The sequence below is a fragment of the Aspergillus niger genome (genome assembly GCF_000002855.4).
Source record: "Aspergillus niger supercontig An15".
Taxonomy (NCBI): Eukaryota; Fungi; Ascomycota; class Eurotiomycetes; order Eurotiales; family Aspergillaceae; genus Aspergillus; species Aspergillus niger.
In genome coordinates this window covers 1,158,747-1,174,036 of record NT_166530.1, presented here as the reverse complement: position 1 = coordinate 1,174,036, position 15,290 = coordinate 1,158,747, and the positions used below count along the sequence as shown (strand labels likewise).

The 15,290-nt window shown below is 48.6% G+C and overlaps 7 protein-coding genes and 1 non-coding gene across 8 annotated transcripts; 5 read left to right on the top strand and 3 right to left on the bottom strand.

Annotated features, from left to right (window-relative positions):
- Positions 1-696: 696 nt before the first annotated feature.
- Positions 697-1,619, top strand: An15g04970 (uncharacterized protein; the record flags this gene model as incomplete). The annotated part of the gene is made up of 3 exons (XM_059744683.1): positions 697-750; positions 1,081-1,110; positions 1,296-1,619. The coding sequence occupies 3 exons, from the start codon at positions 697-699 to the stop codon at positions 1,617-1,619; spliced, it is 408 nt and encodes a 135-aa protein (XP_059602548.1).
- A 477-nt stretch (positions 1,620-2,096) lies between these two features.
- Positions 2,097-2,629, bottom strand: An15g04960 (uncharacterized protein; the record flags this gene model as incomplete). Its single annotated transcript, XM_059744682.1, has 3 exons — positions 2,097-2,307; positions 2,380-2,477; positions 2,537-2,629. The coding sequence occupies 3 exons, from the start codon at positions 2,627-2,629 to the stop codon at positions 2,097-2,099; spliced, it is 402 nt and encodes a 133-aa protein (XP_059602547.1).
- Positions 2,630-3,564: 935 nt separating this feature from the next.
- An15g04950 (uncharacterized protein) lies at positions 3,565-4,510 on the top strand (the record flags this gene model as incomplete). The annotated part of the gene is made up of 2 exons (XM_059744681.1): positions 3,565-3,702; positions 3,764-4,510. The coding sequence occupies 2 exons, from the start codon at positions 3,565-3,567 to the stop codon at positions 4,508-4,510; spliced, it is 885 nt and encodes a 294-aa protein (XP_059602546.1).
- A 249-nt stretch (positions 4,511-4,759) lies between these two features.
- Positions 4,760-5,917, bottom strand: An15g04940 (uncharacterized protein; the record flags this gene model as incomplete). Its single annotated transcript, XM_001396989.1, has 1 exon — positions 4,760-5,917. The coding sequence occupies one exon, from the start codon at positions 5,915-5,917 to the stop codon at positions 4,760-4,762; it is 1,158 nt and encodes a 385-aa protein (XP_001397026.1).
- A 943-nt stretch (positions 5,918-6,860) lies between these two features.
- On the top strand, positions 6,861-8,981 carry An15g04930 (uncharacterized protein; the record flags this gene model as incomplete). The annotated part of the gene is made up of 3 exons (XM_059744680.1): positions 6,861-7,032; positions 7,149-7,184; positions 7,276-8,981. 3 exons carry the CDS (start codon positions 6,861-6,863, stop codon positions 8,979-8,981), a joined length of 1,914 nt encoding a protein of 637 aa, XP_059602545.1.
- A 1,475-nt stretch (positions 8,982-10,456) lies between these two features.
- Positions 10,457-11,497, top strand: An15g04920 (uncharacterized protein; the record flags this gene model as incomplete). The annotated part of the gene is made up of 4 exons (XM_059744679.1): positions 10,457-10,509; positions 10,671-10,996; positions 11,172-11,233; positions 11,270-11,497. The coding sequence occupies 4 exons, from the start codon at positions 10,457-10,459 to the stop codon at positions 11,495-11,497; spliced, it is 669 nt and encodes a 222-aa protein (XP_059602544.1).
- A 412-nt stretch (positions 11,498-11,909) lies between these two features.
- tRNA-Thr (AGT) lies at positions 11,910-11,982 on the bottom strand. Its single transcript has one exon. It is a non-coding gene; the product is annotated as a tRNA-Thr (tRNA).
- Positions 11,983-13,422: 1,440 nt separating this feature from the next.
- On the top strand, positions 13,423-14,661 carry An15g04900 (uncharacterized protein; the record flags this gene model as incomplete). The annotated part of the gene is made up of 1 exon (XM_059744678.1): positions 13,423-14,661. One exon carries the CDS (start codon positions 13,423-13,425, stop codon positions 14,659-14,661), a length of 1,239 nt encoding a protein of 412 aa, XP_059602543.1.
- Positions 14,662-15,290: the final 629 nt, after the last annotated feature.

Below are 15,290 nucleotides of genomic sequence, written 5' to 3'. Positions count from 1 at the left end.
GCGCTGGGTTCTGTCCATCCATCCACCATCACATCTCACGATTCTTGTCCCTCTGCGCTTTCTTCTTCTTTCTCCCACTTGATTCTGCCTCCTTGTTTTGCTATTCATCACTCTCGTCAGGAATCACATCGAACGATGTCATTCAACCCCTTGTCTAACCGCGACCCTCGCCCTCCACCCACTCTCTCCCCCTCCCCGAGTGACAAAACATGTACAACAACAAACTCTTCACCATGCTCGATCTTATCTGCCAACATACCTGAAATTGCGACTTCCACGGTCATGTGCACCGATGGTACATTTACGGCGATGGATTTGGATATAGCACCGGATGACTGTCTCCCTGATATACTATGGAACTGCGCTAGATGGCGATGACTCCAAGATACCGATTGTGTGCTGTAATGGAACGGAAGTAAATCTTATGTCCCACCCCCACCCCAACACCTCGTTTCCAGTGATAGCCTGGTCATTCAGCGACTAGGATCCTAGATTCTGAAGAGAGATGATGTCGACGTCTCCGAAACGTTCCAGGGCCCAGAAAGCCGGGTTGAGGTTATCTGTTAAGCCTGCGTCTGTGGAGGTAGTGGCATAGCCTTCACTGATGGCTCCGCCCATAAAGAATTGCGATAAACCCCATCGTCCAGCTTGTCATCCTCCGCCTCCGGTGACTTGTAAGATACCATTCCATTTATCATGGGGTGGGAGCCACGTCTCGACATTGAACATGTCCTTGTATCCGGGGTGGGTGTAGGTGACCGTGATGTTACAGAAGCGGGCATTCTGTACGTCCACGTTGTTGTGGTTGTACTTGAATGTGGCTGGGACGAAGTGGGCGAAGTTAATCACCCATGAGGCGGAGAGGGAAAGTATTTCGCGCCATAGACGGACAGAAGTGGGATTGCTGGTGGGGAACAGGAGGTTATGTTCATTATGTAAGGAGAGCGCACAAGCAATGAAACGGAGGATAGGGGTAGTCAGAAGGACAGGAGTAGGATCTTATTGTCGGTGTTGGTTTTCTAGTTTTGGCTATGGGATTGATCTAAGTTTCATGGAATTATGTGCTTAATAACCATGTAGGACTACAATGCGAGCACGAACTGCCCTGAGGTGGGTGAATGATACCGAACAGGCACTCCAACTGACGAACATGCGATGTGGGGACAAGGGCTCTAAATCCCGTTTGGGAAGTTCGTTTTCGCATTTTGACTTTTCTCCACTCATGGATGCCTTGTGGGTCCTCTCTCGGTGAAGCCCTGTGCTTCAGCATAGTACATACTATATTTTACAATTAGGCGCACGTTAGAATGTTCGGTTTTCTTTCTCTTGATGCGCTGAAGTGGCAAATGTGGAATTCTACTCTGCTAGCCAATGAAGTTGTTATTTCCGCACCTCATATCAGTAATAGGCTTTATACTAGGCCCTGGCCAGCAGAGAACTTCCACCCAAGGCATTGTGCCCTGAAATGGTACTTAAATCTCAATCATCGGATATACCAGGTAGAATGGACCAAACAGACCTGGGCAGGTGACAAGACTTCGAAACGACTCAAAAAGGATTTATTCGATCCTGCATACATAAATGAGAGGCCTAGGGTCGTCCAGTGCCACCGCCCTTAAATGACCACAAAGTACTTTATGTGGGTTGATGAATACGGCTAAATCCCACAAATTCTAACAAGATTAGTACTTTCAACATCCATCGCCGTACCCCTGACGATCTTCGAGCCGTTGAAGCCACCGTCAACACTAACATTAAAACGGGGGCGCTTTTGGCCAACCTTTCTTTGGGCCTTAATCAAACTACCAACAATTCTCGCCAATTATCGGAGATATTGCTGTGATACTCCAAGGCTTAATTCTAGAAGTATTAGACTTGGTACCTATCAAAGCTCTACAACGACCACCAAAGTGAACAATCCCGCTACAGTACAAGGATTGCCGTGTTGGTCTCTAGAAAGACTTGTAACAGAATAGCCAGAAATGTGTGTGTGTATATTCGAATTCACGCATTCAAAGCAAAGTTCAGTGCAACAATTAGGTATAATACTTTCACTATAAATACAAATATAACAAATCTGCGTAACCACGGCCTGCTTATTGAGGATACGCCATCTGTGGTGCCATTTGGTATCCTGTGACCTGAGGTCTGGTGCGTATTTCAGCCTCCTTTTCCTCTTGAATGAGTGCGCAGCAGCCGCAGCACATGCTCACACAGCAATCACCACAGCAAAACCCCTGGATCCCATACTTATTGCGCAGCTCGCCTCTTTTGATAGTCTGGTAGATCCATTGTGAAAATCCAAGGCTAAGGAAGGACCAGATCATACACTGGGCGAGGTTAGTCAGAACTATGTAGGAAGTGGCCCAGCAAACTAACATCACCGTTGATCGAGTCATAACTTTGCAGGGTCGGGTCACGAAGTCTTGATTGTGTCTTGCCGAAAGCAAGGCATGGGAGGCAGCAGCTGGTAAAACCTAGACATACATCGGTTAGGGATTGCTGGTGGGAAGGGCATTGGATAGGATTTACTGACATAATGTGCCTGGTGAACAACAGTCAAAGAGAGAATAGTTCCAGCTAGTGTTCTGGGTGATCCTGCGAAGCTCTTCTGAGGTGGCTTGATCATAGGTTGGTAGGTCTCTGGGGTGAGCTCGGTACACCTTCTCTGAGTCTGCCATGATGTAGATGGGATGTCTTCGGATTCTTCGATTTTGTTAGAGAAATCAGAGATCGAGAGGAACACCTGTGCCTTAAATACGAGGGAATAGGGGTAGGGCTAACCGCCCAGAGAGGAGCTGCTTGTTTTGTCATTGCAATGCCTACTTGCACCACCCATTCAACCCAAATCCCTGGGCCAGGGTACAGGTGGGGTTCTGCATGAAGGAGTTCCAAAACTATCGGCCTGGCCCCATAATTGGTAGTGTAACGATATGTCTCGGCCAATGGTGCAAGGATTAGACTGGCATTCTAACTCAATTCTTGGTCACTAATTGTGGCTCAAGTCAGGATGGAGAGGGCCCCCCGGTGTACTATTTTTTTCGGCGCATGTGGTGCCTGAAAAGTTCCAGTGCCCCATGTGGCTCAGCGCGGAGCGTCCTCGGTCATATTGGTATAGGATGGTGGAGTCACGAAGATCTCTACCAAGGACCGGAACGTGAAAGGCTGGGTGCTGGTGAAAGTTCTGGACCTTTTCCTGAATAGGAAGTTCGCATCCGTATTTCGGCCTCTTACCCAATTTTATCCGGGTCTGACCCACTCGGAAGTTTAAACTTTGGCTTGACTTTTAACCTATTTTTTGCCCTAAATTATTCTGAATAGGTTATTCCAGCCACGTCTAAGCAAGAGTTGAACCTCGTCACGGCTAAGATATTTAGGGTTGCTAATAATGGGGACTAGCAGGATTTCATTTCGTCTCTCGCTACCAAGCATATTGAGAGGTTTTCGTTCCATCAGTTTGGTTTTCACCAGTTTATAAGCTATGGCTCATCGCTCAAAGGGCATCTCAGGGGATAAACAAATGCTATTTTGCAGACAGCATAGCAGCCATCGCATTCACTAGCCATGGCGAACTTTCACCGAGTTCTGCTTGTGTCCACCTCATGTTTGCTGAATATCGGGACACTCTTGTGTCTTATCGTGATCGGCCTGGCATGTACGAAGATGGGAAGTCACGAACTTGAAAGACTCAATTTTTTCCAAGTAAGGCTCAAGCATGATTTGCAATTTCGGTCATTCAAGCTAATATACTTGTCGCGTCCAGCTCGATGTCCAGAACAGCCGAAATATTTCCACTTCGAATGCATTGGTTACAACATGGGATGAGAGCCAGTTTAACAAGACTTACCTGGTCGGCATAATGGGCTACTGTGAAACCGATAATAGGGACACGACAATGGATTGCCTGTCCCCGCAAGCTGGCTCGTACTTCAACGTACTGAAAGCTACCGGCGAGGAAGGGAAGGAGACCGACCTTTCGTCAGCCCTTCGACGCTCACTGCGTGCATATAAAACTACCTCGACCTGGATGCAAATTACATACGTCTTGGCTACTCTTCTCACGGCCGTCCAACTCCTCGCAGCTCTTATCGTCGTAAACAAGGCATTTAATTGTTTTGTCATCAGCCTTGTCTCTAGTGTTGCTTTCTTATTCCTGCTGTCAGCTGCGGCACTCGCAACAGTCAATTTTGTTCTCTTGAAGGGTATAATTGCCACGGAGCTGAAATCACACAACATAACTGGGACCTGGGGCACTCGCGCATTTACAGTTATATGGTTTAGTGTGGTCTTGTCTTTGTGTTCTTTGGTATCCTGGACCATTACCACTTGCTGCTGTTCTCAAGTAAGACGGGGTCCCCGGGTCCAGACTTATCCTGCAATGGGTACGGTACCAGTCTATCGTTCGCTTCCGCCATCTGCACCAAACTATGGGAAAAATCATCAATATCACATGTACCAGATGAGCCAGCACCCAGTCAATCATCCTTATGAGCAGTATCATTCAGGATAGGTGTGATAGTTCAGCTCGCCTAGCATGGAAACTGTGGGTTGCTGTCATATTGGTTTTGTCAGGCTCCCCTTTGTACTTTTCGATCAGCACGTTTTCTATTTCTTTACATTTCTATGGGAATGGAATAAGGATTTGTTTGAGATTCAGAGCATCTATAGTGGAACTTATATTAACTAGCACCGTGCCGATACGATGCATATGGCATTCCAATATTTGTGTAATCCATTCATAACATTACTATCATCACATTTAAGAAGCCGGTCTAATCGGCTTGGTTTGCTCAACCCAGTCAAACTTGCCCATGGCCTTGGTCAGCCAGACATCACCTGGCTTCTCGGCCATTCTCGGAGTAGAATGATCAAACATCGAGCCACTCAGGAAAGTGTGAGGGAACCCAAAGTCAAATGGGTAAGCAGCATCAACCTTCTCCATCTCTTCGTCAGTGAGGGTCACATTCAAGCTCGCAATGCTACCCTTAATATGATCGATCTTCCTGCAACCGATAATCGGGAACACGTAGACAGACTTCTGCAACACATAGGCCAAAGCCACATCAAGCAGCTTGACGCCCTTAACAGTGCTAATATCTTCAAGAGCCGCAGAAACCTTCTTATCATGCTCCGACGTGGGAATAAATTTGCGACCGGGGTTATGCTTCTCCCGCTCCTCGAACCCCTCTCGCGTCTGGAACCGACCCTGATTCAGCACACCGTATGGGCACAACGCCATCCCTTCTTCCCTGGCCATGGGGATAATATCCCTCTCAAAGTCCCGCATCGCGGCGCTCCACATTCCCTGGTAAATAGCGAACGGACGCAGTCCGTGATCCCGGGCATATTGATTCGCTTTGGTCACCACCCAGGCGGGGGTATCCGAAATACCGAGGTAAATGACTTTCCCCGCCACGACGAGGTCGTTCAGCGCATGCATAAGTTCCGGGATGGAGGTGGTGAAGTCCCACCAGTGCACGTAGAGGAGATCGATGTAGGAAGTCTGGAGCTTACGCAGGGATTGCTCAACGCTGACCTTCATGGACTTGGCATTGTTGCCGCCATAGTTGGACTGGATCGCATCTTTGTGGTGTGTCATGTAGGCGGCTGTGTACTTGGTTGCGAGCACGATCTGGTCGCGGTTGTTGCGTGATGCCATCCATTCGCCGACCAAGATCTCCGATTGTCCCTCTTGGTAGGCACTGGCTGTGTCGATGAAGTTGCCTCCTTGGCTATAGAAGTGGTCGAGGATAGAAAAGGCATCTTCACGAGTACAATCTCCGTAACGTGACTCTTGACGGCCGCCGAATGTCATGGCTCCAAGGCATAGGGGAGATACGCGTACTGCCGCTGCAGGGGCCAGTTGACGGTGGCGGAAGAGGGGGGAGGTTTGTGCGGCTTGCTCGAGGGAGGCCATTGTGAGATGTGGTGCAAGGCACTGAGATCGGTGGACAATCAACGTGATGGCGAGGACTTGCTTGGATTGAGAGAGCTCCACAACAGATTTATAAGGTATACCCATGGATGGCTATATACTCGCTATCCTCAGTTATTCCTGCAAGGTAAATACTGGTTGATGTCATGTCATCCAGGGCAGGTCTATCTCAGCGGAGGTATGAAAGGCTATATCGCCTAAGTCCGGGCCTTATGTAACCGGATGACAGTGATCCACACCTCCACGCACCATGATGGTGCTCAGGTCTACGCTAAGTGGAAAATCATACACCATAATATCTCCATTATGAACAAAGTTGACCATGATCTCGACCAAACAAGCAGGCCAACCCTGAATTGTTGGGCCGGATATTAATACTTACTGCTGCGGGCAGCAACCGAAAAACGGAGTTAACTGTTCTTATACCCGAGCATAGTGGAGATGTGCTTGACAGGTCTCGAACTAGATTCGTCTCTTTAACGGCAATTTGTCTCCTCATTCATAAGGGTACTTGAATTTATTCCTTCTCAAATTCATGATACCCAGAATAGTAAATAAATGAGGCCATTTTGGCCAAGTTCACTAACCCTCTCGATACCTAGCTTCAATATGAGTCACTCTACTCGGCTTAATGGTCTTAGTAACTATAACCACCCTATGATACTGGTCGGGAGCAGTCATTGGTACTAAGTTTCACTACGGTTATGCTGCATGCAACTTTTCCCGATTCGGTAAGCCCGCACAAACGCCCGATGAGGGGAAGCCAGAGCCGACGACCGTGGGAGGTCTTTCATCGGCATAAGGGGGTCATTGGAGAAGCAACGAAGTATTCAAGTCATGTTATACAAAGTCTGCAAAGAAGGGCTAGAGGGTATCTGGGACCCTGAAAGAACAAGGCGGCTAAAGATAGACGACGAATCTAAAAATGGGATGCCTTGCAACCCACAGGATTGACCGTTCCTTATTTCCGGTGCTGACTCTACTCGAGACCAAGGTAGCCAGTTTGGGCCGGAAAGATGGTTGTTTGGACATCACCTCACCAGAGAATCCTTTGTGGCATCTATCGAGCAAGGCTGCGTCGTATGCTGCAAATTCGCGTCATTGAAAGATATAGAAAATCCCCTTAACACGCAACTGAAGGATGTCGGATATTCTTCTGTATTCAGGGTCATATTGAACCCTCGTTAAGTGAAAATGGTGGTGTGCTATGGAGAGATTTACCACGTCTACGATATGATTCCGCATAAAGGTATGTGCCAAAGATCAAGCCTTCTTTGCTCCATAGAGTATATCGCTCAATGACGCTGACATTTTGCGATTGCATCTTTGCATGATTGGAGGCCTGGATGAAAACTTGAACTTTGAAATAGGGGCATCTACTGGCGACCAGACAACGTGGGTGTTAATTGAGCGGTGGCTGAATCGGTGTCTTCAAGGACATCCGACTTGCGATTACCAACATGATGAGGCAAAGTTTATCCCAAGCCGGCTATTAGAGCTACATACAATCAGTTCTGAGAAGAAAATGTTCCGTGTTGTTGAGAGGCAACAGATCCAGCCCGAGGAGCGCTACATAACTCTAAGCCACTGCTGGGGCTCAACACCATCTAACCCCAATTTGATCTTGTTGAAAGACACATTCCAGAGTCTCAGAGAGTACCAGCAACTCTCTGTCCTTCCAAAAACATTCAGAGACGCTTTCACCATTATCGAACGGTTGAGAATCCGTTACATATGGATTGACCGTCTCTGTATACTCCAGGATTCTGCTGAGGACTGGCAAAGAGAATCCGCAGCTATAGGGCAAGTTTACAGGAATGCTTTTCTGGGGATATCTGCATTAAGCTCTAGCAACGATGCTGGTGGCTGTTTTTTCTCGCGCGACTCTGCAAAAGTTGCCCCTAGCATCGTCAACATACGTGTCGATGATTCGAGTGATCCTAAGTCATTCAGGTCTCGCGGAGAAAAAGGATGGCCTTTGCCACGAAAATTTGGGCAAGAACCTCTGCCAAAGCGAGGTTGGATTTTGCAGGAACGCCTTTTATGCCCACGTGTTCTGCACTTCGGTCGGGAACAAGTTTTCTGGGAATGCAGAGAATGTACCTGCTGTGAAACTCAACCGAACAATGCTTACGAGCGTGATGATCGTCCTCGCAGAGCCAATATCGATACTAATGGAGGGTATCATGACGAAACGTCGTTATCACAGCCGGTCTTCCAATATAACCACTTCTGGAAACAGCTTCTTGATGCTCCAAGGCTAAGGTACAGTATTGATCCCAGAGACCGGATCTACGAAGAGTGGTACGCAAACATGAATGTTTTCTCGGCTTGCCAACTTACAGCTCCCTCGGACAAGCTTGTGGCCATTTCTGGCTTGGCAAAGGATGTTCTGAAGCGCCTCGAAAATCTTGGTTATGACAAAGACGTTTATCTTGCTGGGCTTTGGCGTCAGAATCTACCCGGCTGTTTGACTTGGAAGATCTTTGAACCCTGTCGCAGACCTCCTTTGTATCGCGCCCCTTCCTGGTCGTGGGCTTCTGTGGACGGTGCTGTTAAGTTTCCAGACACAGATATTGTCCAGAGGAAAGCTGCTTGCTCTTTAGCACTTGTCATCGGCGCTGAATGTATTCCTTGCGGAGAAGATGAGACTGGTCAAGTGAGCAGTGGCACTGTCACCTTGAAAGGACCCATCGCGTCTGCAAAGCTCATTTCAAGTGCCTCGAATTTGGAAGACACTGCCATGTCTGTACAGAGCCTTGAGGCCCTTGAAGTGGAAGGTCATAAGACTACGGTGAAATATCCGCCAGGTTTGTGCAAGGTTATATTTGATGTCAAGAGCGAAATGCGCGCCGAGATCTACTGCCTGCCAATTGAAGCTTTTCATGTGGCCAGAAAGTTTTGGAAGTTATCTGGCTTGGCTTTAATTCGGACTGGGAGAGGCACGTACTCTCGAGTTGGCTACGTTGGAATGTTGCACGAGAGTGAGGCGGCTGCGAAGAATTTTTTCTCTGGGTTTCCGGAGTATACTTGCGTCCTCGAGTGAATATAGGCCAAACCTCTCTACGTTCGGACTTCTGGCTCATGGCAGGTTTTATCGCTCTTCCTATGAAGGCATCTATAGGCGACTCGAAGGTGTGTTGGTGCGAAAGTCGAATCCCACTGAAAATAGTTAGTAACAATACTATAATCATTTTACTTAATACAGCCCTTTGAACTCTGGAGCAGCCATTGAGATAGTACAACAGCTTGGCACTAAGCCTTCCCAACTCCAAACTATCATCCTAAATTACTGGCCAGATCCTCATGGAGCTGAGAAGTCTCCTACACGGGAAGATATTTGCTGTCTGATCTGATTTCTGGCTACCATAAGCTGGAAGCCTACAAGATTAGAATCCCTAATTGTTGCCTTTCTATCGCATACTTACCTTTACATAGATATCTTTTATATGGGGGAGGATCCCAAAGCGACTAGTAACTGTAGATCAGGGTATCTATGTAGGATACTTGAGACACTAGATAGAGACCAAATTACCTCTCTCGAGTCATAGGAGATATATTCAATCTTGGGTTTAAGTCCAAATTTCAGTGGATTTAGTGTCCTCTAAACTTTTGTCGTTGGGTGCTTCCGGGGGAGAAAAGATGCTCCTAATGGAACTCGAAGGCGTAGTCCCTAGGATGCCAGTGAAAGTTGTGGGGCCCTCTACTTGGTCATAAACATCCTACTATGGCGCGACGGTAGACGATCACATTGAAAGGCGGGGTCAATTCAGGCACCCGAGAGCGGCAAATGGAAAGCTTGACCAGATGCCGGGTGTCATTGAGATCTTGCTCACAGTGCTGTCTTTCCCCTTCTATTATAAGTCTTCTCAGCCAACCTCGTATACGGGCCTGTGCAGACGCCACCAGTCGTTGACTGAGCAGAAACTATTCTCGGTCCATGTTGCTGCAGGATATGGGGGTTGCTAAAATAGCCCTTAGGTATTTCTCAAGTGCGCGCCACATCAGACAGGCAGCTAATTCAAGGAAGCTTAGCCGGCCTGGTGATAAGCCGGGCATCTCCGTGATACGTGGCTATGAAGAGGCGCGAGCACAGATCAGCACGTTTTGTGACGGTCTGCCAGGGCATGAGGAAAATATAGCCGAGATGAACAGCGAACACGCTTCGCGGTTAGAACATTTAGTCTCGAAGCAGGTTGTCTAGATCATCAACGCAGCACCAATCGCTTTGTTGTGCGCGCTTCTGGGGGTGGCTGGCTGAGGGGTGCGGAATGTGGCAATTCTTCAGCTCCTGCAGCTACTCCACGAGTCGGTGGAGCTGAATAGTCCTCAGCGACAAACAAGAACCAATAGCCACCTAAAGGTATACTCTAAGCGAAGTATGCTGATTGGTGAGAGAACTACCGCCGGGTAACGATCGAGATCGTGAGTGAAATCAAGTAAGGGGGTTCTATAGTATTTAAGGAGGGTAGAACGCCCTTATCCCATCTGAGGGAGAACAAACGCCAGCGAAACGCAACAATGGCTACTCAAGACAAATATTGCTTCGAGAGGGATAAGAAAGAATCGGAGAGGTATGATCTTAGATATTTCAATGCTTATGAACTATCTCGTACAGTTTTCTAATGCCAGTCTAGACTGGACTTACAGCATCGCGTGCTAGTCAAAACAAGCGGAGATACCCTCATTCATCCTTCAATCCCTCTCAACGAAATTCGATCTGTTGCAGACATAGCTACTGGAACTGGGTGAGTCTGTCCCCTCCGTGCAAGACCGGGTCATTGGAGCTGATGGGCAATTTTTCTGTCAGAATTTGGCTGCAAGATGTGTCGAAATTTCTGGACACACCACAAATTGAACGCTACTATCATGGCTTCGATATTTCAGCCGAGCAATTTCCTGAGAATCCAGGAGCGATCCAGTTTTCTGTTCAAGATCTGACGATTCCATTTCCTCGAGAACATCGGGAACGTTATGACTTGGTACACGTTCGTCTTCTAGTCGCTGCCCTTGAGGAAGCTGACTACAAAGCTGCGATCGCAAATATCTATGATATATTGAGTATGGCAAACCCTTTCCTGTGCACATCGCATTGCTGCCTCACGAGTTGGTACTAATATGACCGCAGAGCCCGGTGGCTATCTCCAGTGGGAGGAAATTGACGAAGAAACCTACCTCACGGAAGGTTAACCAGTGCTCAGTGAGCTTCATCGCTGTTTTGACTATGGACTGGCAGCCGAAGGCAAATGCTTTCAGGCTTCAGCCAAGGTTTATGAAGAGAGCCGAGCAGCTGGGTTTGTAGGTGTAGAGCGGCTGTGTTATAACTCTCACCAGAACCCTGATCTGCGCTATGAGATCGAGGAGAGACTCACTGCGATAATTAGAACACTCTATGCCTTTCTTTTGCTGAGATCTAAGCAGGTCGATACCGCGCTGGTCGCATCACAAGAGGCAGAGAAACTGGTTGAGCAGCATCGGCGTCTGTGCGCACAGGGAAATTCCCCGCCACTCAAGTTGATGAGGGTTGTGGGTCGGAAGCCTTTACTTAGTTCATTGCTGTAGGTAGACTGTGAGATAATCTCTCCTCTGTTCTCATATGGGCTTGTAGCCTATCAGTACATCTTGCCAGTAACACGCGTTGTGGACGTTCTAATCGGATAAGAGAAGATATAAATAAGCACAGACAAAATTTCCTTAATTTCAGATCTGAACAAATTACGGGCGCGTCAGCTAGCGATCATATATAACAGTTATCTATAATCAACGTGTGGATAGTGTGATTGCTTTTGGGCATTGCCTTCTCGGTCTTCACTCATGTGCGGGGTTTTATGCGGTAACAGAATTATTTGAAACATCCGCCGTAAGAGTTGACAGTCGAGGACAAAATCATACATTTGTTGCTGATCTATCACACCGGTGCTGTGTGGACATAGATGGAAGGATGTGGATCTGAAACGGCAAAAAGAAAAAGAAATGCTCCCACGCGGATTCGAACCGCGGACCTCATGATTACTAGTCATGCGCTCTACCAACTGAGCCATAGGAGCTGATTGGATGAAATATGTTTCCTTAATTTGCTGAATATTATACAATATCCTGGTTCTCGTATATCTGGTCAGGCCTGTGCGCTACTGTTAGTGAGGTTATAAGCGGATATTTACACACAAAAACAATCTAATTTCTTTGTAAATAGAGAAACAAAGGCGCAATTGCTATAAGGCTCTATATTCGAGATTGTTTTGAAGTGTCCGATACTCACAGTATTCAATATTATTACAAATATATATGTTCTTAGATAGCCAGTATGAAAACCAGTCTTTAGCCCTCAGAAACCTCATCTGAATACGAGCTTACTAATGGCATAGAATAGCTGCTGCCGGATAAAAGGGACCATATTCTACCGGAACTGAACTACTTCAGATGATAGACCGCACTTTTCCAACCATAGGCCGTCTGTATTGTGCCAGCCGTCCCTTATTGTACATGATCGTAGATTAACTTTGATTAAAGATCTCCCCATCATGGGAACGATTTGCTCTACTACTTATTGTGTACACAATGCCGAGGCTGTCTGCTGTCTGACCCATATGCGAGTCAAGTATTATTATCAGTTTACCCGGATTGGCTGGGATTGGTTCTGCAGCATGCTATCGACCGGAGACCTGAAACTCATCACCGGCAAATCCGTAATAAATCACTGATTTTGGTTCACTAACACTACCGTTTCATGAACAGGATCCTTGAGAACACCCTCTGAGCGCACACAGAGATTGGACAATTCCTTGGCTAAATTGCTGATTGACCAGGGGTTAACATACAACAATTCTCAGGATAAAGGGTAAGCTATTGGAACCAGGGACACCGTCAGGGCGAATGTCCCCACCTTCGAAGCTGACAGAAAGCTTTTGCAGCAAGAAGCCAAGGCCACAACAAGATTAAGGTCCGGCATGCTTAAGGCTAAACGCCGGGGATTTGCCCCGATTGGCCGTTTAGCCAGCTAATGGTCTGACTATCACACTATGGGAAGTGTCTGAGAGTAAGACTAGCCAGGCCAAGAAGAGGGCCATGACCCGTGTCTCTCCCTCTACGCGCCTGCAAAATGAAGCCAAGGCGCCGCTGTAGCAGCCGCCCTTGGCAACCGGCGGATGGTATGGCAATGCACTCCGCCAGGGTCCAGTTGACCCTGTTCTGTGGAGCATGGATCGCGGCCGGATCGCATTAAGATGAAACGTCTGGCTTGGCAGGGCCCGCATCTCCTCCGCCGCTCAACCGGCATTCCATTACCCATTCCCCTGCCCGAGCCCTGATATAAAACACTCTCTGCGAACCTGCCTTCCAATATTTCCATCAAGCATTCTTTTCATCAGCCAGGATAGCTGTACATTCTTTTTTCTTACTTTCTTCTCTGCGAACTACGTTCTCTTCCTTCTTACCACACATTCATTCTTTAACCCTAACTTAAAAACACCTTCATTTCACTTACCACCATGAAGACTACCACCTACAGTTTGCTCGCTCTGGCAGCGGCTTCCAAGCTGGCTTCCGCCCACACCACCGTCCAGGCCGTCTGGATCAACGGCGAGGACCAGGGTCTCGGTAACTCCGCCGATGGCTACATCCGCAGTCCCCCCAGCAACAGCCCCGTCACCGACGTCACGTCCACCGACATGACCTGCAACGTCAACGGTGACCAGGCCGCCTCTAAGACCCTCTCCGTCAAAGCCGGTGACGTTGTCACCTTCGAGTGGCACCACAGCGACCGCTCCGACTCCGACGACATCATCGCCTCCTCCCACAAGGGTCCCGTCCAGGTCTACATGGCCCCGACGGCCAAGGGCTCCAACGGCAACAACTGGGTCAAGATCGCCGAGGACGGATACCACAAGAGCTCCGACGAGTGGGCCACCGACATCCTGATCGCCAACAAGGGCAAGCACAACATCACTGTTCCCGACGTTCCCGCCGGTAACTACCTCTTCCGCCCTGAGATCATTGCCCTCCACGAGGGTAACCGCGAGGGTGGTGCCCAGTTCTACATGGAGTGTGTCCAGTTCAAGGTCACCTCCGACGGCTCCAGCGAGCTTCCCTCCGGTGTCTCCATCCCCGGCGTCTACACCGCCACTGACCCCGGTATCCTCTTCGATATCTACAACTCCTTCGACAGCTACCCCATCCCCGGCCCGGATGTCTGGGATGGCTCCAGCTCCGGCTCCAGCTCCGGATCTTCCTCCGCTGCTGCTGCTGCTACCACCTCCGCTGCTGTCGCTGCTACTACCCCCGCCACCCAGGCTGCCGTCGAGGTCTCTTCCTCCGCTGCTGCTGTCGTTGAGTCCACCTCTTCCGCCGCCGCTGCTACCACCGAAGCTGCCGCTCCCGTCGTCAGCTCTGCTGCCCCCGTCCAGCAGGCCACCTCCGCTGTCACCAGCCAGGCCCAGGCCCCCACCACCTTCGCCACCTCTTCTAAGTCCTCCAAGACTGCCTGCAAGAACAAGACCAAGTCCAAGTCCAAGGTTGCTGCTTCCAGCACTGAGGCCGTCGTTGCCCCCGCCCCTACTTCCAGCGTCGTCCCTGCTGTCAGTGCCAGCGCTAGCGCTTCCGCTGGCGGTGTTGCTAAGATGTACGAGCGCTGCGGTGGTATCAACCACACTGGCCCTACTACGTGCGAGAGCGGCTCCGTTTGCAAGAAGTGGAACCCTTACTACTACCAGTGCGTTGCGTCTCAGTAAATTATTCCATGATTTACTGTGATTCGAGGATTGGCTTGATCTAAGTCGAATCTATATCGATCGGGGGGGGGAGAAGAGATCTAGTTGTTGGGTGGATGTTGATGTAACCAGCAATTAGGTCTTCGTTGAGCAATAGAACGTTTTAATTAAATCCACGGATCAATCAATGATCGGTATTAGTAGGAAGTGATATTGACGACTCACTTCGATCCGGAGTGGTTTTGACTTCTCACTCCGATAATCAACCAATCAACTTAGCAAACAAAGTGACTCCAAACAGGACAGGACAGAAATCGCTCAGCATATGGTGAAACAAACTCCAGAGAGACATAACACAACAGAACACCATACATAACAGTTAACCCAAGATAAACCCCAGAAAGTAGACAGAAACAATCCCATCACACAACCCTTGTATAATCGCTCAAAAACAAACACATACCCCAGAACACCTTCAAGAACTCCTCTCGATCCATGTTCCGACCTCTTAACCAATGATCCGTGCGATAGATTGCCTCTGTCGGGCTCGGATCTTCATTCCCAAGCAAGTCATATATCCTCGTTCTCTTAATGACCAACTCTTCAGTCGTGCGTTTTCCCTGCCGCAAACTCTCAAAGTAGGTATGCGA